At 43.7% G+C, this 25,000-nt stretch overlaps 2 protein-coding genes across 2 annotated transcripts; both read right to left on the bottom strand.

Annotated features, from left to right (window-relative positions):
• Positions 1-1,440: 1,440 nt before the first annotated feature.
• LOC125481505 (tyrosyl-DNA phosphodiesterase 1-like) lies at positions 1,441-18,734 on the bottom strand (the record flags this gene model as incomplete). Its single annotated transcript, XM_048593149.1, has 2 exons — positions 18,645-18,734; positions 1,441-2,091 (listed from the first exon to the last, which is right to left on the bottom strand). Coding segments are annotated over exons 1-2 (658 nt in total), but the record flags the coding sequence as incomplete, so codon positions are not given.
• A 28-nt stretch (positions 18,735-18,762) lies between these two features.
• On the bottom strand, positions 18,763-19,405 carry mrpl51 (mitochondrial ribosomal protein L51). Its single transcript, XM_020513752.2, has one exon. It carries the CDS (start codon positions 19,347-19,349, stop codon positions 18,933-18,935), a length of 417 nt encoding a protein of 138 aa, XP_020369341.1. The 5' UTR covers positions 19,350-19,405; the 3' UTR covers positions 18,763-18,932.
• Between the last annotated feature and the right edge of the window lie 5,595 nt (positions 19,406-25,000).

Here is a 25,000-nt window from a genome sequence, read left to right as displayed (position 1 = left end):
TACCTGTTCAATGCCTCGGCCATTTCATCATATCCCATAACTAAATTCCCCTTCTCATCCTTTAAAGGGTCAACGTTTACTTTAGCCACTCTTTTTCATTTTATATATTTATAGAAACTTTTGCTATCTGTCTTTATATTCTGTGCTAGTTTTTTCTCATGTTCTATCTTACTTTTCTTTATAGCTGTTCTTGTGGCTTTCTGTTGACCTTTAAAGTTTTCCCAATCTTCTAGTTTCATGCTGTTTTTGGCCACTTTGTAAGCCTTCTCTTTCAATTTGATAACTTCCCTTATTTCTTTAGACACCCATGGCAAATTACCCCTTTTCTTACAGTCCTTCCTTTTCATTGGAATATACTTTTGCTGCGCACTTTGAAAAATTGCTTTGAAAGTCCTCCACTGCTCGTCAACTGTCCCACCATAAAATCTTTGTTTCCAGTCTACTTTAGCCAAGTCCTCCCTCTTAGAAAAATTTTCTTAAAACCATTCACAGTATTCCAGCTGTGCTCCGACTAATTCCTTCTATAGTTCTAACAAAACCGTCCAACTTTTATATTCTATTCCCCTTTGAATAAAGGCCACCATTCCATTTGCTTTCCTTATAACCTGCTCAGATTGGATGGCAGCTTTCTTTCTCATTTGTGGATGAGAACTCCCAAATCCATCTGTTATGTAGCTTTCTGCAGTCTTTCTCCATTGAAATAATATTCAGCTACTCTCTTCTTCCTGGCAAAGGACATAACCCTACATTTTCCCACATTATATTCCATCCGCCAAGTTTCTGCCCACTCACTTAACATGTCTAACTATATCCCTCTGCAGATTTTTTGTGCTATCCTCATCACTTGCCTTCTTACCTATGTTTCTGTCAGCTGCAAACTTGACTTTAATACATTCACTTTCCTTATCCAAGCCATTAATACATTGTAAATGATTGTGACCCCAGCGCTAATCCATGTGACACTCTGCAAGTTACAGGTTGCCATCCTGAAAATGCCCCCCTTTTCTCTGTTTTCTATTAGTTAGCCAATCCTCTATCCATGTAAATATACCTAACACTGTGGGCACTTATTAAGTAACCTAATGCACGGTACCTAATGAAATGCCTCTGAAAATCCAAATATATTACACCCACCACTTCCCTTTTATTGATCCTGCTTGTTACCTCCTGTTATCGAATCTGGAGAATGTGGATTTTTTTCGGTTCTGAAAAAAAGTCAAACTGAACTCAAAACATTAACTCTGTTCTTCTCTCCACAGATGCTGCCAGACCTGCTGAGTTTTTCTGCATTTGTTTTAAACTACATAATTGCCTTGCTTTGCTCTCACCTTCACCAAAAGATAAAATGAGAACTTGCCTCTATGAGCTGGAGAGTGAATTTCCATACCCAGTCCAGAGAATTACCTTTGATTCAAAAATGCTTTAAAACATCCATCTTACCTTTTATATGAAGGGCTCCACAGTTAGACTTGGCTGGGATGCCTGAGACTTTGGTCAGATAAAAGCTGAAATGCTTGGCTTTTTCCAGCACATCCCACTTGTCTAAGGGCTCAGAGCCACTCTCCAGTTTGGATCGCCAAGTCGCTTCTGAGCTGACTGAGGGAGAAGGATAGTCTGTCCCATCCAGGCGTGGTTTTTTCTCCCTCTGACCAGGGCTCGCCTGGTCGACTGGCTCTTCCTTGACCCGCCATTCTCTTGCTTTGACGTCAGACTCCTCGTCGCTGCTGGAGACACCCCAACCTGATTCGGATGACGGTCTGGACCGTTTGAGGGCAGGGGAGGGGCGCTGGGCAGGGGTCACAGAGCATTCCTGCCTTGTTTTGCCGGCTGTGGATGTTTGTAGCCTGGAATAAGCGAATTCTGAAGGCCCACTGCTGGAAGCAGCATTCCCCTGGCCAGAGTGAGGTGCCTCCAACTCTCCCTCATCCACCACTGTCTCATCTGAGTCTGACACATAGTCTTTCCTGACAGAGTGTGAGAATGGGAGGGGCCTTCCTGTTGCCTGGGCAGGGTCAGCATCTTCATCATCACTGCTTGACACTGTCCACCTCCCATGCTGACTCTGTACTTTGCTCACTCCACCAGACATGTCTTTTATTGTGTGGGGGAAGAGGGGAAGGGGTAGTGGAGAAGGAATAAGAGAATTAAAATCAAAGAAAAGACTTGCATTTATTAACCACCCTTCCAAACTCCAAGACATCCCAAAATGCTTTCCAGTCAGCCAATGACATTCTTCTTAAAATATACTTACAGTTGGAATGTAGCAAGCCAACTGGCAAGTGCGCAGAAACGTGGCAGATGGCAGAAGGTAGGAAAATGTGGGCTTCTGTAATTTGGCGGGAAGAATGAGGAGCAATATATTATTTAAAAGCAGAAAGACAGCAGAAAGCCTCAGCACAGGAGGATGTTGGAGTCCTCATGCAAAACTCACAAAAAGCTAGTATCCAAGTTTAGTGAGTAATAGGGAATGCAAGTGGAATGTTGGCCTTTATTTCAAAGTGAATGGAATATATAAGTAGGGAGGTCATGCTAAACTAAACTAGGCACTAGTCAGGCCACAGCTGGAATGCTGGGTACCTAATCTAAGGAAAGATATGCTGGCATTGGAGGCATTCCAGAGAATGTTCACTCGGTTGGTAGCAGGTATGGTTGGACTGTCTTATGTGGAGAGGTTGAGTAGGTTAGGCCTGTACTCGTTGGAGTTTAGAAGCATGAAGGAGACCTTACTGAAACATACAAGATTCTTAGGGGGTAAATGTGGAAAGGTTGTTTCCCCTGTGGAAGAGTCTCAGACCAGAGGGCATAATCACAGAAGAAGGAGTTGCATACTTAAGACTTGCACTAGCGGATTTTCTTTCTCTCAGAGAGTAGTGAATCTGTGGAATTCTTTACTGCAGAGGGCTGTTGAGGCTGTTTGGCGCATTGTGTTGGAGTGAATGCAGATTAGATGCAGCTTAGTTCAAGGTGGGCTACCTGTTGGCCAAAATAAGTGCAATTTATCTGAGCACTTTACAGCCAAAGAAATACTTTTAGATGAGATTTCACACATAGGAATCTCCCACAAATTGCAACAGGATAATGTCCAAATGATCTGTTTTGATGAAGGGTGAGATAGACAGATTTTGAATCAGTTAGGCAATCAAAGGTTATGGGGGTAAAACGCAAAGTGGAGTTGAGGATGATCAGAATAAACATGATCTAATTGAATGGCAAAACAGTTGGATGGGCTGAATGGCCTACTTCTGCCACTGCATCCTATGATAGGAAATATGGCAGTCAATTTATGCACAATCTACAAACAGCAACATGACAGTGTCCAAATCGTGTGGTATAGGAATATCGGCCCAGAACTCAATAATGATTGAGTTAACTGGTAGTTCTTTCATTCTGGTGAAACCCCTGCTCTGCTGCATTTGGGGCTGTGGGCGGGAGTGAACACTATTGTGGTACTGTGGTATCATATTGTCACTGCTGCCGGTCTAATTAAAATTGGGCAGGGCCAGATTACCAGGGACTGGATGCACCATAGTTACCTGGAGTCAATCCGAAATCTCAACCACAAGTGATACCTTCCCAAGTCACGTACATCAACACCGGTTGTCCGAGAGAACTTCAACCAACTTAACCCCATGCCCTCTCTTACCATCTCTGCGTCCGTCTCTCCAGAAGCCAATTATTAAACAAATAACAGCCACTGCCTTGGGCAGTCTACTCAGTACCTTGACTTGCAAAATCGCCAATTAAGGATATATTGTTTAAAGAGTCTCGGGCCAACATTAGCAATATGCAATACCTTCCTTAAGTCCAACCTGTGTTTTTTGTCGAGTTTCAATAGCACTTCAGAGTGGAACTGAATGGGCTGCAGGTACCTTCGGCGTTAAGCCAGACAAAGTACGCAACCACAGCGTTGAATAGCACACGGCGAAGCATAAAGAAGAAATGGCCCCCGTTGGTTGGGGTGCAATGGGTCGAAAAGCAGCGCACGCCTGAGTCAGGCAAGTTAAAAAAAAACCCATTGCAAGCATCGATTTGTAGCGGGATTGAGCCTAATATAGATTAGAACAGCATTTATCTAGACTAGTGCAGCCCACCTTGAATGAAACTGTATCTAACCTTCAGGCGCCCCGACACAATGTATCAATCTGCTGTATCCGCACAATGTATCCAATCTGCTTCAGAACGTGGCCCGAGAAGACGAACCCCTTTCGAACGCAGCCCTTGAGCCCTTCCTACCGTCTCCCCCAGGTCCTATCGCCCTCTTTCACTTTCCAATTTGCCCTGAGTGCCTACGGCAACCCTTATCCCGTTAACAATGAGAATCGCGGCTACTCTCATCTGAATTTGCTTTTTGAGAATTGAGCTGTTTTCACCTCTTGCTCTGGAAAATCCAGCACACTTGCTGGTATTCTCGAGTTCCCAGGTTCAAGCCCCAATGCAGCCGCCTTCTGAACACAAGTAACATAGCTGAGGGAGGAGATGCAGACCTTTGAATGTGACGTCAAACTGAGGCACCCCGCCTGCCTGCTCCAGAAGATGTAAAAGGTCCCTATGCACTACTTTGAAAAGCAGAGAGGTTATCCCAGTCAATATTTATTTCTTTATCAAAAACCAGATCATTTGATTAATATCCCATTGCTGTTTGTAAGAGATTACTGTGCACGAATTTGGCTGCTGTATTACAGCTGTGAGGGGCTACACTTCAAAAAGTACTTCATTGTACTTCTATTCTATTCACTGGCTGTAAAGCGCTCAGATAAATTGTATTTATTTTGGCTATCAGATAATACAGCCCACATGAATTAAACTGCCTCTCATCTGCAGTCACTCCAACACAATGCACCAAAATGGCTTCAGAACACAGCCCAGGAGGATTTAATTGGAAAATGGTAATTATGAAGCACTTTTTTTAAAAATTCACTCGTGGGAGGTGGGTGCCACTGGCTGGGCCAGCATTTGCTGCTGTAACTCCTATGTATTTGAATTAAGTAGTGCCCCAATCTTTTCAATTATTTATAAAAGACTTAAAGGATGACAGATGGCAAGAGTTTCTACAAAATTTAACAGAGATTTAATACAGTGAACATTGGTCCTATAAGAAGGCGGATTAATAATGGAAATAAGGAAACGGCAGATGAATGTAGCACGTATTTTGCATCAGTCTTCACTATGGTGGATACAAGTAACATTCCAGAAGCAGTGATAAATCAGGAAATGGCAGGGAGGGAGAACTCAGGGAATGCACGTTCGCCAGCGAGGTGGTACTGAGTAAATTGTTGGAGCTGTGGCAGACAAGTGCCCAGGTTCTGAAGGACTTCATCCAAGGGTCTTAAAAGAAGTGGCTACTGAAATAGTTGGTGTGTTGGTTTTAATTTTCCGAAACTCCCTCAATCCAGGGAAAGTCCATTAGATTGGAAGATAGCAAATGTCAATCCTTTATTCAAAAAGGGTGACAGAGAGCCAGAAACAACAAGCCAGGTTGTGTAATATCTGTCACAGGGAAAATGTTGGAAGCTGTTATTAAATAAGTTATTACAGGGCATTCGCATAACTTCAAGGTAACTGGGCACAGCCAACATGGTTCTTTGAAAGAGAAATCATGTTTGGCCTATCTACTGGAGTTCTTTTGAGGAGCTAACACATGCCATTGATAAAATGGAATTGGTAGATGCACTGGACTTAGGTTTTCAGAAGGTACTTGATAAGGTGCCACATCACAGGTTATTGTGGAAAATAAAAGCTTATGGCGTAGGTGGTAGCATTTTGGTATAGAAGACAGGCTAGCTAACGTGAACCAGAAAGTAGATTAAATTTTTACTTTCGAGCAGAGAGGATGTCATGAGTAGTGTGTGACAGGGGTCAGTGCTGGAGCCTCAACTCTTTACAATTTATATGAATGATTTGGATGAAGGGACCATTGGTATGGTTGTCAAGTTTGTTGATGGTACACAGATAGTAATGTGAATTGTGAAGAGGACATAAGGAGGTTACAAAAAGTTATTAATAGGTTCAGTGGGAGGGCAAAGATGTGGTAAATGGAGTAATTCATGAAAAATACAGAATTGTCAATTTGGCAGGAAGTTATAAAGGATGCATATTATCTAAATAATGAGAGATTACAGAGCTCAGAAATGCAAAGGAATATGGGTGTCCTTGTGTATAAATTGCAAAAGGTTAGTATGCAGGTATAGCAAGTAATTAGAAAAGCTAATAGAAAAATATCATTTGTTCAGAGGCAATAAAAGCAGAGAGGTTATGCTTCATTTATACAGTCATGATGTGGAGGTGCCAGTGTTGGACTGGGGTGGACAAAGTCAGAAGTTAAGTGACTTCACCTGATGAAGGAGCAGTGGTTCGAAAGCTTGTGATTTCAAATAAACCTGTTGGACTATAACCTGGTGTCATGTGATTTATGACTCAGTTATATAGGGCAATAGTGAGATCACATCTGGAGTAAAGTGTACAGTATTGGTCAGAAAGGATCTAAATATGTTAGGGGTAGTGGTAACTGCCGATGCTGGAGAATCTGAGATAACAAGGTGTAGAGATGGATGAACACAGCAGGCCAACCAGCATCAGAGAAGCAGGAAGGCTGACGTTTCGGGTCTGGACACTTCTTCAGAAATATGTCAGGGGCAGTTCAGAGGTTTACCTGATTAATGCCTGGAATGAACAGGTTGTCTTATGAGGAAAGGATGTAGAGACTGGGCATGTATCTGCTCAAGTTTAGAAGAATAGGAGGTGACTTGATTGAAACAGGTCAGTTCCTGACGAGCCACAACAGATTGGATGTGGAGAGGATGTATCCTCTTAAGGGAGAACGTAGAACCGGGGAGACTGTTTAAAAATCAAGGGTCACACATTTAAACCAGAGGTAAGGCAATTTTTTTTCTTTCAGAAGATTACAAGTAACTCTCGTCCTGAAAAGACGGTCGAAACTAAGTCATAGAGTTATACAGCATGGGAACAGACCCTTCAGTCCAACTCATCTACACCAACCAGATATCCCAATCTGACCAATCCTCTGTATTTGCCAGCATTTGGCCCAAAGCCCTCTAAACCCTTCCTATTCATATACCCGTCCAGATGCCTTTTAAATGTTGTAATTGTACCAGCCTCCACCACTTCCTCTGGCACCACCCTCTCGGTGTAAAAGTTACCCTTTAGGTCCCTTTTATAACTTTCCCTCTCACCTTAAACCTATGCCCTGTAGTTTTGGACTTCCCTACCTGGGAAAAAGACATTGGCTATGTACCCATCCATGCCCCTCATGATTTTATAAACGTCTATAAAGTCACTTCTCAGCCTCTGACGTTCCACGGAAAATAGCCCCAGCCTATTCAGCCTTTTCCTACAGCTCAAACCCTCCACCCTGGCAACATCCTTGTAAATCTTTTCTACACGCTGTCAAGTTTAATAACACCTTCCCTTTAGCAGGGAGACCAGAATTGCACACAGTATTTCAAAAGTGGCCTAACCAATGTCCTGTACAGCCACAACATGACATCCCAACTCCTATACTCAATGCACTGACCAATAAAGGCAAGCATACCAAATGCCTTCTTCACTACCCTGTCTACCTGTGACTTGACTTTCAAGGAACTATGAACCTGTACCCCAAGATCTCTGTTCAGCAAGGCTCCCCAGGACCCTTTGGTTAAGTGTATAAGTCCTGCCCTGATTTGTCTTACCAAAATGCAACACAGCACATTTATTTAAATTAAACTCCATCTGCCACTCCTCGGCCCATCGGCTGATTTAATGAAGTTCCCATTGTACTCTGAGATAATCTTCTTTACTGTCCACTACATCACCAATTTTGGTGTAATGTACAAACTTACAAACTATACCTCCTATATTCGCATTCAAATTATTTACATAAATGACAAAAGGCAGTGACTTTAATGTAGTCAATATATTTCTCGTCTCTTGGCAACACAAGTGGATAAGGTGCTTAAAGAAGGCATACGGCAAGCTTGCCTTCATCGATTGGAGCATTGAATATAAAAGTTGGCAAGTCACGTTGCACTTTATAAGACTTTAATCAGGCCACATTTGGAGTACTGTGCACTGTTCTGGTCACTGCACTATAGGAAGGATATGGAGGCTTTGGAGAGGGTGCAGAAGAAACTTACCAGGAAGTTGCCTGAATTGGAGTATATTATCTATAAGGAGAGGTTGGACAGACTTGGAGTGTTTTCGCTAGAGCGTCAGAGGCTGGGGGAACGACCTAACAGAAGTATACAAAATTATGAGAGGCATGGATTTGGCTAGATAGTTGGAGTCTTTTTCTCGGGGTGAAAATGTCAAATACTAGGGGCTATAGGTTTAAGGTGAGAGGGAGAACATTTAAAAGAGATGGGTGAGGAAAGTTTTATTACACTGAGGGTACTTGTGCCTGGAACACGCTGCTAGGGGAGGTGATGGAAGCAGATGCGACATCCGTGTTGAAGAGGTATTGAGACAGACACACGAACAGGCAGGGGGCAATAGAAGGATGGGGACCATATGCAGGCAGATGGAAAATTAGTTTAGAATAGCATCATTGTCCGCACAATCATGGTGGGCCGATTGTTCTACATTCATTTTGATGTTTAGGAAGGCACTGGATAATGTCAACAAATGTGTTGGCCTTACCTTAAGCTTTTAACATTGTACGATCTTAGGCGACTGAAAATTAATATTTCTGGATGTGCAATGTCTTAAACTGGCACGATTTACAAAAAAAAATGAATTTCTGTGATTGCAGCAACGTTAACCCGTCAGAGAAAACTCGTGGAAATTATAAACCGCGAGAACCCTTTAAGAACACGACAATCCCTTTAAAAGCGATGGCCAATCACTGAAGGTGATAAATGGAGGTGCAAGATAAAATATCATCCAATGAGGAAGGAGGATGCGGTTGCGCGGAAATTACAAAAGCAGGAGCTTCCTTGAGAGTGGGTCCTTGGGAGGAAAGCATGAACAGCGAGAGTAATAGTTACAGGCAGAGATCAGGTACATTGTAGCTGCCGGGACAGTAACAGTAACAGTAACAGTAACAGTGAGGGTTGGGGTGGGGAGAGTGACTGAGGGAAGGGGGAGAGTTACTGTGAGGGTCAATGTGACAGTGACGGTTGGTGGGCCTGACAGTGGAGAAGGTAATAGTGAGGGCTGACGGGATTAACTGTGAGGGTCAGTAAGAGTGAAGGTGACAGTAACAGTGAAATGGTGGATGAATGAGGGTCAATGGTAGTGAGGGGCTAGGGTTGAGAAGATAGAATTAGTATTGTTAACAGTGAAGAAGAGTCAGGGATCTGCAACGGTGAGTGACGGTAGCAGTTTATGATCTGATTCGTCGCTGTCTGGACATCTAATGATGTATCGAGCACAGCCTTTTACTGCTGATAAAGAGAGGATAGTCACTGACTTGGAGAAAAGCCACTTTGTTACGGTAGGTAACACTGAGACTGGGCAGTAGAGAGGAACCATTTCATTATTACTGTTAGGACTCTCTCCCATCTTTGCTCCAAAACAGCAGGGCTCCCTGGGGGGAATGGTGAATCTGTCTCTCGGCAAATGTGGTTATTTTTCCATTAAGGTATTTTAACTGTAAAACCTCTCAACTCTAAATCTGATGCAGCATTTTACGTTCATGTCAAATGATCTTGATCTTGTAGTTTGTATTTATTTGTTACCTTTGATGCCCTGGGATATTCTGAAGCATTTCAATCAGTTTGAATACAGTTACTATGTTAAATGAAACACAATCCAGTTGAAGGCAGTAAGGTGTCACTAACAGTGTTGAAACAAATACAAATGTACGTTTAGAAGCAGGAGTTTTCAAGTCAGCTTCACCATTTGATATGATTATGGTTGGTCTGAACACTTTGCAATCCAGCCTATACCCAATGTTCTTTCATCCCCCTGCCTATCAAGAAATATCTCTGTTGTACTGTGGTCCCATAAGTGAAGATGCTGAACTCTGTTTTGAGCACCTATGGAGGATTCATTTGAGGCCCAATACTACCAGAATTTCTATCTACTTCCACCTTAAGGTACTCAAAGCCTCCCCTTCCTTCACTTTTTTAGCGAGCGTTCCAAAGACTCATGACCCACAAAAACTTGTTTTCTGCCTTAAATGGGCAGCATTGTGATTCAGTGGTTAGCACTGCTGCCTCTTTGCACCGTGGACCCAGGTTTCAGCCTCTGGCAACTGTCTGTGTGGAGTTTGCATGTTCTCCCCATATCTGCATGGGTTTCCTCCCACAGTCCAAAGATGTCCAGGTTGGGTGGATTGGCTGTGCTAAATTGCCCATAGTGTCTAGGGATGTGTAGGTTAAATGGGTTAGCCATGGGAAATTCAGGATAGGGTAGGGGGTATGGGTCTGGATGGGATGCTGTTCAGATGGTCAGTGTGGATTCAATGGGCCGATTGGCCTGCTTCCACACTGTAGGGATTCTATGATTAAATGAACAGCCCCTAATTTTTAAACAGTGACACTTTAGAGGGAATAGCTTCAGTACATCCATCCTGTGTTCAGGATCTTTGTACCCATTCCAGATATTAGTCTGGTCAACTTGGTCTGAACTGCCTCCAACTCATTTACATCCTTCCTTAAATAAGGAGACCAATATTGTACACTGTACTGTACATGTGGTCTCTCCAATATAACTGGCAAAATCTCCCTCTGTTTGTACTCCATTCCCTTCACAATAAACTGTACTATTCTATTGGCTGTTCTACTTGCTCTACCTGCATTCTAGCCTTTTGCGTTTTATGCACTGTTGTGGGTAAATTAGCATGCTACCTTTAATTTGACTACAGAACTTGTTAAGAAATCTCAAACAATCAAATACTGAAGCAATAGTTAAACTTTATGCATTGTTATGGACCAGACCAAAGTCCCTCAACATATTAAGAAGATAGCCGAGACCCCCACTTTTTTATTTTTAAAGGCAAGTGTAAGGCGTTGTGTTCTGGATGCAATTCAGTTGGTCAGACTACCAGATTTGAAGCAAAATGCACTTTATTCTGATACTATCTTTAAAACACAAACAGAAGAAAGTAGAATTGGAGTAACTTAACTCTACTGGAAAACTGAACAGAATAACTAACAGATTATTTAACTACTAAACAGCAACTGTTCCAATATAGTAACATACCAGAAACACCCTTGGCAAAGGCAAATTCAGTAAAATAGATGTCTCACATGCAATTCTCACAGCAGTGTGATCTGATAGAGGGCAGCATGGTGGCTCAGTGGTTAGCACTGCTGCCTCACAGTGCCAGGGACCTGGGTTCAATTCCACCTTCGGGCGACTGTCTGTGTGGAGTTTGCACATTCTCCCTGTGTTTGCTTGGGTTTCCTCCGGGTGCTCAGGTTTCCTCCCACAGTCCAAAGATGTGCAGGCTAGGTGGATTGGCCATGGGAAATTGCCCCTTAGTATTCAGGGATGTGTGGGTTATAGGGAGAAATGGACCTGGGTGGGATGTCTGAGGGTTGGTGTGGACTCGTTGGGCCAGAGGGTCTGTTTCCACACTGGAGGGATTCTTCGAAAAACTCCAGCTTTTGGCTGTAACATGAGAGGAATAAGAGCTTCTGTACATAGCTTCAAGACCCCAACACTTTCTCCAATCCTGGTTCTGCAGGAGCTTGACCTCACCCCATCATGCTGCTTCCACTGTTCCAACCTTTTTATAAAAAAAAAACCCAAGGCCATTTACTTTACTGAGTTGTACAAACCATTCAGCATCCCTCTCCACCTCACTTCAGATGAGGCCAACTTCGACAATGGGGACTGTGAAATATCCACCACCTTCCTCAACCCCGAGGATTCTCCAGCACCGTTGTCAACAGGGCCCACAGTTGGGTCCATCCCATCCGCCTTCACCCCCTCAGTTTCCTCCCATAACAGCGATAGGATTCCCCTTGTCCTTACCTACCATCCCACCATCATCCACATCCAGAAGATCATCAGACACCATTTCCGCCACCACTGGACACACATTCCTCTCCCCTCCCTTGTCTGCCTACCGCACGTCCTATTCCCTCCAGGACACCCTGGTCCACTCTTCCTTCGCTCCCAACACCCCCTCACAGCCCCATGGCACCTTCCCCTGCAACCAGCAAAGGTGCAACACCTGCTTGTTTACGTCCCTTCTCAGTATCCAAGGACCCAAACATACCTTCCAGTTGAAGCAATGCTTCACCTGCACTTCCCAGAATCTAGTCTGCTGCATTTGCTGCTCACAATGTGGTCTCCTCAACATTGGGGAAACAAAGCGTAGACTGGGTGACTGCTGCACGGAACATTTACATTCTGCTCGCAAAATAAACTCTGAAGCTTCCAGTCGTCTGCCACTTTAACACACCACCAAGCTCCCTGGCCAACATCTCTCTCATAGCTTGCTGCAGTGTTCCAGTGAAGTTCGATGCAAGTTGGAAGAACAACACCTCATTTTCCACTTGGGGACCCTGCAGCCCTCTGGACACAAAATCGAGTTCAATAATTTAAGGGCCTGAACACTCGTGTCCTAATCCCCTATCCCACACACCAGCCCTTGTTTTCACAGACTGCCATTACACATTGACTATTGTTAGTCACTAACAGTCTCCATTAACAGCTATTCACCCTCCTAGCCAGAATGTTATCAACTCCTTTGTCTTTCCAACTGCTCTTCTCTCTCTCCAGGCTCTATCCTTTATCCTACCCCATTCTCCTCCCTATTTTTCTGCATCTAAACCAACGTTTTCCTAGCTACCATTGGTTCTGGGGATAGGTCATTGGACCTGAAACATTAACTCTGATTTTTATTTTTCTTCACAGATGCTGCCAGACCTGCTGAGCTTTCCAGCAATTTGTGTTTTTGTGACTCAGCTTGGCTATTACTCAATTAATGGTAGAATTTAGCTTGATCATACCATTGAGTATAGGAGTTGGAACATCACGTTGAGGTTGTACAGGTCTTTGGTGAGGCCTGTTCTGGAGTACTGTGCCCAGTTTTGGCCCTACTATGGGCAGGATATTGTTAAATTGGACAGGGTTCAGAAGTGATTTGCCAGGACTGGAGGGTTTGAGTTATAAGGAGAAGCTGGATAGGTTGGAAAATTTTTCACTGGAGTGTGGAAGGTTGAGGGGTGAGTTTATTGAGGTTTATAAAATCATGATGGGCATAGATAAGGTGAATAGCAAAGGTCTTTTCCCTAGGGTGGGGGGGGCGGAGTTCAAAACTAAAGGGTATTTTTTAAGGTGAGAGGAGAAAGATTTGAGACCTGAGGGGCAGCTTTTTCTCACAGGGTGGTTTGTGTGTGGAATGAACTTGCCAGAGGAAGTGGTGGAATGCAGACACAGTTTCAACATTTAAAAGACATTTGAGTAGATACGTGAGTAGAAAAAGTTTAGAGGGGTTTAGTTCGGGAAACTTGGTCAGCATGGACAAGTTGGACCAAAGGGTCTGTTTCCATGCTGTACCGATAAAGATTCACTGAATCTCTCCCTTGAAGTAGTAGCATGGGATTGTTTATTTTATGGACCGAAGCCCTGGTTTAGCATCACATTCAAAATCCAGCATCTCTGCCAACATAGCAGTCCCCAGGTACTGGACTGGATTGCATGTGTAATGTTTTGGAATAGGACTAAAGCTCTCGGACTGTGTTGTGAGAAAAGCAAACTGGGTAGGCTGAAACGTTAGCATCTCCAGCTACTGAAAATTGCTGTTTTGACGCAACCTATTCAGCCCAACAAGTCCGCATCTCCTCTTTTGAAGAGGAATCCACTAATTGCTATGTCTCTGCATTTTCTGTTCTCCTGGAACAATTTATCCAATTCCCTTTTGAGCAGTATTCTTGAATCTGTTTCTACCACTATCAGGTGCTCCAATCCAACTCCTCACCACCTAAGATGTCACCTCTTGTGTACATTGATAAAACCTTTCATTATCTCAAGACAGTGACTTGAGAGGAATCTGGATTTTGCATTTTAATCAGTAGTCTCCCTAACTGATTAAAGATTCAACAAGAGGCAGCCAGTTTTAGGATTTTTCTGAAGAAGGATCTAGGCCTGAAACATCAGCTTTCCTGCTCCTCTGATGCTGTTTGGCCTGCTGTGTTCATCCAGCTCTACACCTTGTTATCCCTTTATTTAGGATTGTTATCTTTCTGCTTATAAACTGTCTTATACCCTCTCTCGCATTACACCTGAGGAAAGAGCTGAGCTTTGAAAGCTTGCGTTTTCAAATAAACCTGTTGGCCCATAACCTGATGTCATCTGATTCCTGACTGAAGGCTTGTAGATAGTGGACAGGCTCTGCAGGGTCAGGAGGTGAGTGGCTCACTGTGGGACTCATAGCCTCTGTTCAGAGGAGAGTAGTCCCAGCTCCTCCAGTCTCTCCATGTCACTGGATGATCCCCCTCTGGGTATGTGTCCTGGAGATACTAAGATTCACAATGCTGATTTTCTCCGAGGCAAGTTTTCAGAACAAAGCTGTCAAACACAGACCAGGCACGAAGCAAGCCCTGCAGCAAAGGCAGTTGCTGGCAAGTTATCACCCCTGCTCCCATCTTCACCTCCCCCCACCAAAAGCTATGCTGATGCTGCCTTGAAAATCTATGGAAGTGATTGTGTGGCTGCATCCTATTTTACTGCAGGGAATAACACGGGTCATTGTAAAAGCTAACGGAAATACATTAAGTGGTTTTAAAATGCTTAAAGTCACAACGCCAGGTTATAGTCCAACAGGTTTATTTGAAATCACAAGCTTTCAGAGTGCTGCTCCTTCATAGGTGAAATTTATAGGTGGAGCAATCAAAATATCTTGCAAATAGCCCAATGGTATCAATGTGGACTTCACAAGCTTCAAAATCTCCCCTCCCCCTACTGCATCCCAAAACCAGCCCAGATTGTCCCTGCCTCCCTAACCAGTCCTTCCTCCCACCCCAAGCCCCACCCCCATCTCCTGCCTACTAGCCTCATCCCGCCCCCTCGACCTGTCCGTCCTCCCTGGACTGACCTATCTCCTCCCTACCTCCCCACCTACACTCACCTTTACTGGCTCCATCCCCACTTTGACCGGTCTGTCTCCTCTCCACCTATCTTCTCCTCTATCCCTCTTCTATCCGCCTCCCCCGTCTCCCTATTTATTTCAGATCCCCCTTCCCCTCCCCATTTCTGAAGGAGGGTCTAGGCCCGAAACATCAGCCTTCCTGCTCCTCTGATGCTGCTTGGCCTGCTGTGTTCGTCCAGCTCTAAACCTTGTTATCTATCTTACAAATGGTATGAGTGAAGTGTCGACAGGCTGAATAACAAGTCTTTGCAGGTGATCAAGTGTCAGACAGTATGAGTAAAGTGTCAACAAGTGAAGGGATGACCAATGATCTGATTAATTGAGGCAGAGGTAATTACAGAAAATTAAAAATAAGATGGTGCTGGAGACCAACTAAATGACTGGAATAACATGACAGGTATAAGAGTTGCATGCAGAAGGTCTAACCAAAGTAACAAGTAATCCCAAACCCTACAGAAATTTAAGGTAGAGAGATCATAACTTATCAAGGTGATGGTATCAAAACAGAATAGTAAGGAAGATTTTACAAGTACAGAAGTATGGTGGGGTCACGTGTAGTCTGACATGAATTCAAGATCACAGTCGAGGTCATCTTCATGGGTAAGGAACTTGGCTGTTAGTTTCTGCTTGGCAATTCTGCGTTGTTGTGTATCTCAAAGTCCACCTTGGAGGATGCTTCCTGCAGCTTGTAAGGCCGAATGTCCTTGACTGCTGAAATGTTCCCCGACTGGGAGGGAACATTCCTGTCTGGCAATTGTTGCAGTGTCCATTCATCCATTGTTGTACCTTGCTTGCAGTGTATGAGGTAGACAACATTGCCGTGTACGTGGTGGGTGGTGTTCCCACATTTGATGGTAGCTTGCATTCATCCATTGCTGTACTGTCTGCATGGTCTCACCTATACACCATGTGTCAAGGCATCCTTAGCTGCAGCATATCAGGTAGACAACATTGGCTGAGTAACATGAGTTTTTGCTGTGTACATGGTGGGTGTTGTTCCCATGTCTGGTAGTGTCCATATCAATGATCTGACATGTCTTGCAGAGGAACCTGTGGCAGGTTGTATGGTGTTGAATTTGACACTGTCCTGAAGACTGGGTAGATTCCTGCAAACAATGGTCTGTTTAAGGTTAGGTGGTTGGTGAGAAGTGGTGGTGTAGGGATGACCTTGGCGAGATGTTCATCAATGACATGTTGGAACATCTTGCAAAAATCATCCCTACGCCACCAACTCCCACTTTCAAACAATCACCAAATCTTAAACGGACCATTGTTCACAGCAATCTACCCAGCCTCATGACAACATCGACTGCAACACCATACAACCCTGCCATGGCAACCTCTGTGAGACATGTCAGATCATTGACACGGAAGCTACCATCAAATGTGGGAACACCACCCACCACGTACACAGCACAGATACTCATGTGACTTGGCCAATGTTGTCTACCTCATACACTGCAAGCAAGGTACAACAACGGATGAATGGACGCTGCGCAACAGTTGCCAGACAGGAATGTTCCTTCCCAGTCAGGGAACATTTCAGCGGTCAAGGACGTTCAGCCTTCGATCTTAGGTAAGCGTCCTCAAAGGTGGCCTTCAAGATACATGACAACGCAGAATCGCCGAGCAGAAAGTGATTGTCAAGTTCCATACCAAAAGTGGCCTCAACCGTGATTGAGGATTCATGTCACGCTACATGTAACCCCACCATACTGTTCTGTTTGTAAAATCTTTACTGTTCTGTTTTGACACCATCTTGATAACTTATGGTCTTTCTACCATAATTAGTTTGAAGAGTTTTGGATTACTTGTTACTTTGGTTAGGCTCTTGGCATGTGACTCTTATACCTATCATGTTATTCCAGTCATTTGGTTTGTCTCCATCTTATTTTTAATTTTTTTTTGTGATTATCTCTCTGCCTCATTTCATCAGACTGTAGGTTATCCCTTAATGTGTTATTCAGCTGTAAACACTTTACTCACACCCTCTGACACTCTTGATTCCTTCACAGACCTATTACTTGGTTTGTTGACACTCTACTCACACTGTATGATGTTGCAATCTCTCTGATTATAAAGTCTGTGCCTGAGCACTCTCTTCACTTCACCTGATGAAGGAGCAGCACTGTGAAAGCTTGAGTTCAAATAAACTTTTTGGACTGTAACCTGGTGTTGGGACTTTTGACCTTGTCCACCCCAGTCCAGCACCGGCACCTCCATCTTAGTTTGTACAGTTTGGTTTGTTTGTTATTTTAGTTAGACCTTCAGCACGCAATTCTTGTACCTATCATGTTATTCCAGTTCCTAGTTTACAGCATCCACAGTTCTTTTGGTTTTTATATTATTGCAGTCACCTATTCCAGGTTTATCTCTAACACCATCTTATTTTTGATTTTTTTTGTAATTATCTCTGCCTCAATTATTCAGATCATTGATCATTCCTTCACTTGCTATTCAGCTGTTGACACTTTACTCAAACCATCTGACACTTTTTATCACACACAAAGACTTATTATTTACCCTGTCGACACTCCACTAACACCATTTGTACTATCTTTTGATCTCTCCACCTATAAATTCTGTCAGTGTCAAATTCTGTCCCTGTGTCCTTCCCTCCACTTCACCTGACAAAGGAGCAGCACTCCAAAAGCTTACGCTTTCATATAAACCTGTTATAGAAATGTACAACACAGAAACAGACCCTTTTGTTCGACTCATCCATACTGACCAGATATCCTAAATTAATCTATTCCCGTTTGCCAGCATTTGGTGCTTTACAATCTTCCTATTCATATACCCATCCATATGCCTTTTAAATGTTGTAATTATACCAGCCTCCACCACTTCCTCTGGCAGCTCATTCCATATTCGCACCATCCACCACATAGTTGCCCCTTAGGTTTCTTTTAAATCTTTCCCCTCTCACCTTAAACCTCACTTCTTGCCTTGAGTTTAGGACTCCCCATCGTTTGGGGAGGAGGAAAGAGGGAGAGAAACCTTGTCTATTTACCTTATCCATGCTCCTTATGATTTTATGAACTTCTATAAAGCCACCCCTCAACCTCTGACACTCCAGGGAAAATAGCCCCAGTTTATTCTGCCTCTCCTTCTAGCTCAAACCCTCCAACCCTGGCAACATCCTTGTAAATCTTTTCTGAACACTTTCTAGTTTACAACATCCCTCCTATAGCAGGGAGACCAGAATTGCACGCAGTATTTCAAAAGTGGGCTAACTAAGGTCCTGTACAGCCACGACATGATTCCAACTCTTATACTCAGTGCACTGACCAATAAAGGCATATGTACCAAATGCTGCCTTTGCTATCCTGTTTACGTGCGACTTCACTTTGGAGGAACTATCAACCTGCGCTCCAAGGTCTCTCTGTTTGGCAATACTCTGCAGGACTTTACCATTAAGTGAGTAAGTCCTGCCCTGATTTGCCTTTCCAAAATGCAGTACCTCACATTTATCAAAATTAAACTCCATCTGCTGCTCCTTGGCCCATCTAATCCAGATCTGGATGTACTCTGAGGTAGTTTTCTTTGGTGTTCCCTAGACCTCCAATTTTGGTGTCATCTGCAAACTTACTAACCATACCTGCCATGTTGGATGATCACCTGGTGCGGTATGACTTCTGAGCTTGTCCACCCCAGTCCAACACCAGCACCACCACATAATGGTTCTAAAATGGAAGTAAAAGAGAAGTGAAGCTGAATTATATAACAATTTGCATTTATTTAACAGTTTCATGTAGAGAAATGTGACCAGGAGAAGGAAGGTTTGAGAGGTCTGGAGCTACAGGAGCTCTCAAAGTCCCGATTGAGAAATGCTGTCACAAGTTTTCTTTTTCGGGAGAGAGCTGGCCTTTATTGACAGTCTGCCGTTCTAGCGCATTTTCCCGTATCGATTGAAACGTTTGTAGAGGAAGCGGATTCTCTTGTTGAGGTTATGAAGGTCGTCCTCGAACATTCGCTCGCCCACAAAGCGTCTCTTTCTCAGGCAGCGCTGTAACTCGTTCCCCCTGAAACCTCGAAGCCAGACCGGGCCCCGGATCAGAGAGCGGGGGTGCACGGTGAAACCGCCGAGAATCCCCACGTTATCGTACATGCCAAACATCGCTCTCTTCTCCGTCCATCGGTCCACGGTTTTCGGTTTGGGAATCGCATGCATTCGGATTAAAGCAGGGACCCCGAGAGTGAATGGTCTCTGGGAGGTGAAGGACGGGCAGTTCCCACTCAGAGCTCTCCAACCCCAACGGAGAATCGAAGCCATCACAGGCCAGTGCCTCCTCGGTGCCGCCATGCCATTTGTTTTACAGAGAATTTGAAATTGAAACTAAAGTGGTGTGTGCAAAGGCTCCGCCCGGTGGCGATTGTGCGCACTTCCTTTCAGCCCTTGCACCTATAGATGGCTTTGAGGGTTGGGCTGGAACTCTGTCTCTGCGGACAGTAAATATAATAACGTTTTAAAAACCTTTTTCTGGCTCGTGGGTGGGACTTGACCTTAGGTCTCCTGGCTGGTAGGCAGGGATACCACCTCTGCACCGCAATGTGTCCTGTCCTGAGTAATACCTTAAAGGTGTATCAGTATCTGAATATGATGTGAAGATACAGGTGTTGCACTGGAGTGGACAAAGTCAGAAGTCACACAACACCATGGTTATAGTCCCAACAGGTTTATTTGAAATCACAGGCATTTGTAGTATTGCTCCTCTGTTGGGTGAAGTGACTTCACTTGACAAAGGGACAGTGCAGCAAAAGCTTGTGATTTCAAATAAACCTGTTGGACCATAACCTACTGTCATGTGATTTCTAATTTTTATATCAGAATAGAAGGGGGATACTGAAAACAGGCAAACTGTCCAGTAACTAGTGATGAACTGTAAATGGTGACAAAGTGTTAATCTCACTGGGCAGTAACATAGAGGCCCAGACTAACACTGTAGATATTGGTTCAAAGCCCACTTTGGTTAGAATGTGATTAAATCTGGAATTGTAAACTGGCATGGTGCCGTCAGACTATTGTCAATTATCTTTTTATTTTTTAAAAATAAAAACATCTGGTTCCCTAATGTCTTTCCGGGGGGAAGCATTGTTCCTTGCCTGACCTGGCCTACGTGTGACTGCAGGCCCACAGCAATGTATCTGATTCTTCATGGCCTCTCCAATGGTTTTAGTAAACCTGTAAGTTCAAGGGTAATTGACGATGGGCAACAAATGCTGGCCTTTTTGACAATGCCTACATCCCATGAAAGAAAAAAGAAAAAGAATTGAGCTTGGTGCTGATGTCAAGAATCTGCCATTCTCAGAATAATTAGCTTCAGTCTAATACTTGCCGTTCCCAACATATTCCAGTGTAATGAGGTTTACCCTGGGACAGCAACTGTACTCATGGAGTCATATAGCATAAACAGGACCTTCGGCCCACCATGTTTATGCTGACCAACAAATACCATGATGATTTGATTTGATTTGATTTATTGTAGTCACATATGCCTAAGTGCAGTGACAAGATTTGTTTTGCGAGCAGTACAGGCAGATCATAGCAAACAAGGACATTCAGATCACAGGGTGCTCAGAGAAAGGCATACAGAGTTATGGCTGCACAGGAGGTGCACAAAGCAACATCAACATTATTTGAAGTTAGAGAGATCCGTTCAGCAGTCTGATAACAACAGGGAAGAAGCTGTTCTTGAACCTGTTGATGTGTGTGTTGAAGCTTCTGTATCTTCTACCTGTAGGAGAGCATTACCAAGGTGGGACGGGTCTTTGATGATGTTGGCAACTTTTTCGCGGCACTGAGAAGTATAAATGGAGTCCATAGATGGGAGATCGGCTTCTGTGATGGTCTGTGCTGAGCACACAACCTTCTATAGTTTCTTACATACCAGGCCGTTATGCAACCAAATAGAATGCTTTCTAAACTCCATAGTAAATTAGTGAGGGTCCCATGGACATTACAAATTTTCTAAGTCGCTTGAAGAAGAGGCATTATTAAGCCTTCTTGACCGTCACATCTACATGGGCGGTCCAGGACTGATTTTGGGTTATCGTCACTCCTAGGAACTTGACGCTCTCGACCCTCTCCACCTTTGCTCCATTGATGTAGAAAGGGGTGTGTTCTCCTCCTTTCTTCCTGAATTCAATGATCAATTTTTTTTGCAAACATTGAGAGAAAGATTGTATCGTTGCACCATGACTTGAAGCACTCTATCTCCTTCCTGTATTCTGGCTCATCACTAACTACATTCATTCCATTTACTAGCACTTGGTCCATAGCCTACTACACCCTGGCATTTTGGGTGCTCCTCAAATGTTGTGAGAGTACCTGCCTCTACCACCCTCTGTACTGAATAGGATTGGATGAGGAAACCCTCAGCCATGGATCAGTGGGTGTCTCTCTCATCTCCACCTCGAAGTGCAGCTCTGAGGTTTTGAGTACTGAATGTACGCTGACATTCCCAATGCACTACTGAGGGAATGCTGGATTATCACAAATGCTGTCTTTCAGATGACATTTTAAACTGAAGTCGTCATCTGACCTCTCAGGTGTATGTGAAAGATTCCAGGTCACCATTTTGAAGATCCCTGGAATGTTATCCCAGTCTCCTGACTAATGTGTATCCCTCAATCAACATCGCTGAAACAGATTCTCTGCTGTGTTCATCCAGCCCTGCACCTTGTTGTCTCGGATTCTCCAGCATCTGCAGTTCCTACTATCTCTTGCATTGCTGTTTCCTTTGGGACCTTGCAGTGCATGTCATGGCCACTGTATTTCCTACATCACAACAGGGACTACACTTTCTAAGTATGTTTTCAGCTTTAAAATCCTTTGAGCTGTCTTTGCCATCCACACAAATACACATACACAGTTATTGTAAAGGCTTCTTCTTGATTGTGAACTGAAATGGGAAAAGGACTTTATAAAAAATGAAGAATTGTGGAAGGGATTGCTGTACTTTTTAAGAGCAAGTTACCTGCACTTCCTATAAATGCTGTTTATGCTATTGTTTGTTTAACCAGTGGCGGAAGTTTAGTTGCGGATGAGCTGGCACTCAAGGGTGTGTATATAATGAGATTAAGCCAACAAGTAGCTGATTGTTCCATAGATTGATGACCAGTTGTTGATGTCCAAGGCCTTCTGTCTGCCGACAGCTGTGACTGGTTCCCAGGTAGCTGAACAGCTTGCAGATGTGAATGTTTGGTCAGAAACTATTGGAAACACTGTCCTTCTTTGAATAGAATGAAATCCCTACAGTGTGGAAACAGGCCATTCAGCCCAACAAGTCCATACCAACTCTCCAAACAGCATCTTACGCAGACTCACCCCTTACTCTCTCCCTGTAACCCTGCGTTTCCTGTGGCTAATCCACCTAACTTGCACATCTTTAAATTGTGGGAGGAAACCAGAGCACCCGGAGGAAACCCATGCAGATATGGGGAGTATGTGCAAACTTCACACAGTCACCGAAGCCTGTAATTGAACCTTGGTTCCTGGCACTGTGAGGCAGCAGTGCTAACCACTGAGCTACTGTGTTACCCCTTCAGTTTTTAAAAAAAACCTCAAGCCTGAAGAAGCTAGTTTCATTTTCCCTCATCAGTTGCTGTAAGCCGTTACCTTTGACCAATAAGTCAGAAGCTTCATGAGTTGTGAACCAGTGGCTCTGTGTTTCCTGTAGGCAAGTACCTGGAGAATAGAGATCAATGTCCTGACAAGCCAAAAGCCTTTTCTGTGACTGCCTTCTCAATTTTCCCTTCCACCCATAACACCTTTTGTTTTGCTGTCTATGTGTGTGTTTTTAGGGTGAGGTTGAATGAGTAGTGTAATATATTGGTGGTTTATGACTGTTTACCTGGAGCTAATATCCATTTATTTCTAATAAATAGCAAGCTTGTGAAATACAGAAATCTGATCTGTGCTTTCAGTCTAAAAGATGGGTCAGTTGAGCAGTCTTGCGTGCTATTACAAAACCTTTAATTTTTGATGACCATGAGAAAAGCAGGGCTTGATTTCTGGTGAACCAGCACGTTGAGGGGTGACATTATCCAGGCAATCTTATTGTCAGCTTAAAACCACAACAAAGAGACACTTTCAGATCAGTAAAGGGACTTGGGTTTGCTTTGTCAGCTTATGGACTGGTTACTGTAATGAAATGTCCTTTCTACCAGGAGTTTTCAAACCAGCAAAATTATCTCAATGTAGAAAATATCTACATGTATGTTACAACACAAACAACTTTTTTATGTTTATCAATATCAGGATTCTAACAGGAATTCTATGATATTGTTATCAAGATGTCAGTTTGTGAGGACATAAATAGGAGACTACAAATTTTATTAGAATTGCTTATGAATATTTATTGAGAGAATCGATCGATTCTAAATTACATTATTGTTGTTTGGTGGAACACAACTTGAGTTTAGTGAATAAAAGACAGATTTTGTCAAGAACTAAAGCAGAAGTTGCTGGAAGCTCAGCAGGTCTGGCAGCACCTGTGAAGAAAAAATCAGAGTTAACGTTTCGGGTCTGGTGACCCTTCTCAGAACTTTTCATCTTGCACTAATCGGGACACTTCACAAGAATACAAATTCAAGGGAGAAAGCTGCATGAGAGGAGAGGGCTGATTGGTTGGCAAAAATTTCTGACTAGTAGATGTGATGTTCAACCAAACAGGATTTAACGACATTTATACACATCGTCCAGGATAATATTTTTACTGTGTCTTTGCTTCAACCTTCAAAAAGAACTTAACTTGTTCATAGAAACCCAACTCTGTGGAAGTAGGCTATTCGACCTATTGAGTCCACACTGACCCTCCAAAGACCATCCCACCCAGACCCAACCCCCTACCCTATCCCTGTAACCCTGCATTTCCCATGGCTAATCCACGTAACCCACACATCCCTGGACACTACGGGCAATTTAGCACGACCAATCCACCTAACCTGCACATCTTTGGACTGTGGGAGGAAACTGGAGCACCTGGAGGAAATCTACGCAGACATTGGGAGAATGTGCAGACTCCACACTGACAGTCGCTGAGAGTGGGATCAAAGGTGGGTCCCTGGTGCTGTGAGGCAGCGGTGCTGTGAGGCAGCAGTGCTGCCCCAAATCATGTGTTCCAAAATGGCTGATCTGTCTCCTGTCTGTATTGCCTTTCAAGACTTATCGTTTTTCTTCTACTGTCTTTGAGTATTTGAAGTTCAACTGGTTTTCCTGTTAGGAGTGTTTTTTATGAGAAGAGATTGTGCAGATTAGGCCTGTTTTCATTCAAGTTTAGAAGGATTAGAGGACATCTAATTGAGGTCTTTAAGATGCTAAAGGGGATTGACAAGTTGGATGTTTTCTCTGTGAAGTAATCGAGAAAGAGAGATGATAGTTTGAGGTTAAGGGTGGCAGACTTTTTTTTAAAAAATGGAGGAATTACTTCTCTCAAAGGATCATGAATCTGTAGAATTCATCAGCTCAGAGCGCAGTGGGCCCGGGGACACTGAATACATTTAAGGGGAATGTAAACAGATTTTTAAATTAGTATCCAAGGCCCCAAACACACCTTCCGGGTGAAGTCTACTGCATTCACTGCTCACACTGTGGTCTCTTCTACATTGGGGAAACAGACCGTAGACTGGGTGACCGCTTCACAGAACATCTATGTTCAGTCCTCATAAAAGACCCTGAGCTTCGGGTTATCTGCCATTTCAACACACCACCCTGTTCCCTGGCCAACATTTCTGTTTTAGGCTTTGCTGCAGTGTTTCAGCATAGGTCAGCGCAAGCTGGAAGAACAGCACCTCATTTTCTGCTTGGGAACTCTACTGCCCTCTGGACTGTTCAACAGTTTTAGGACTTGAGGCACCTTCTCCCATGTCCTTACCCCAACCCCACACACCAGGTTTTGTTACCATATGGTCTGCTATTGTACACTACCCACTGTTAGCCACTATAGTCCCCAT

Source organism: Rhincodon typus, unplaced genomic scaffold (genome assembly GCF_021869965.1).
Source record: "Rhincodon typus isolate 14 unplaced genomic scaffold, sRhiTyp1.1 hic_rhity00002404, whole genome shotgun sequence".
NCBI classification, from domain to species: domain Eukaryota; kingdom Metazoa; phylum Chordata; class Chondrichthyes; order Orectolobiformes; family Rhincodontidae; genus Rhincodon; species Rhincodon typus.
The sequence above is the reverse complement of the archived record's forward strand: the minus strand, read 5'-3'. Positions and strand labels throughout refer to the sequence as shown.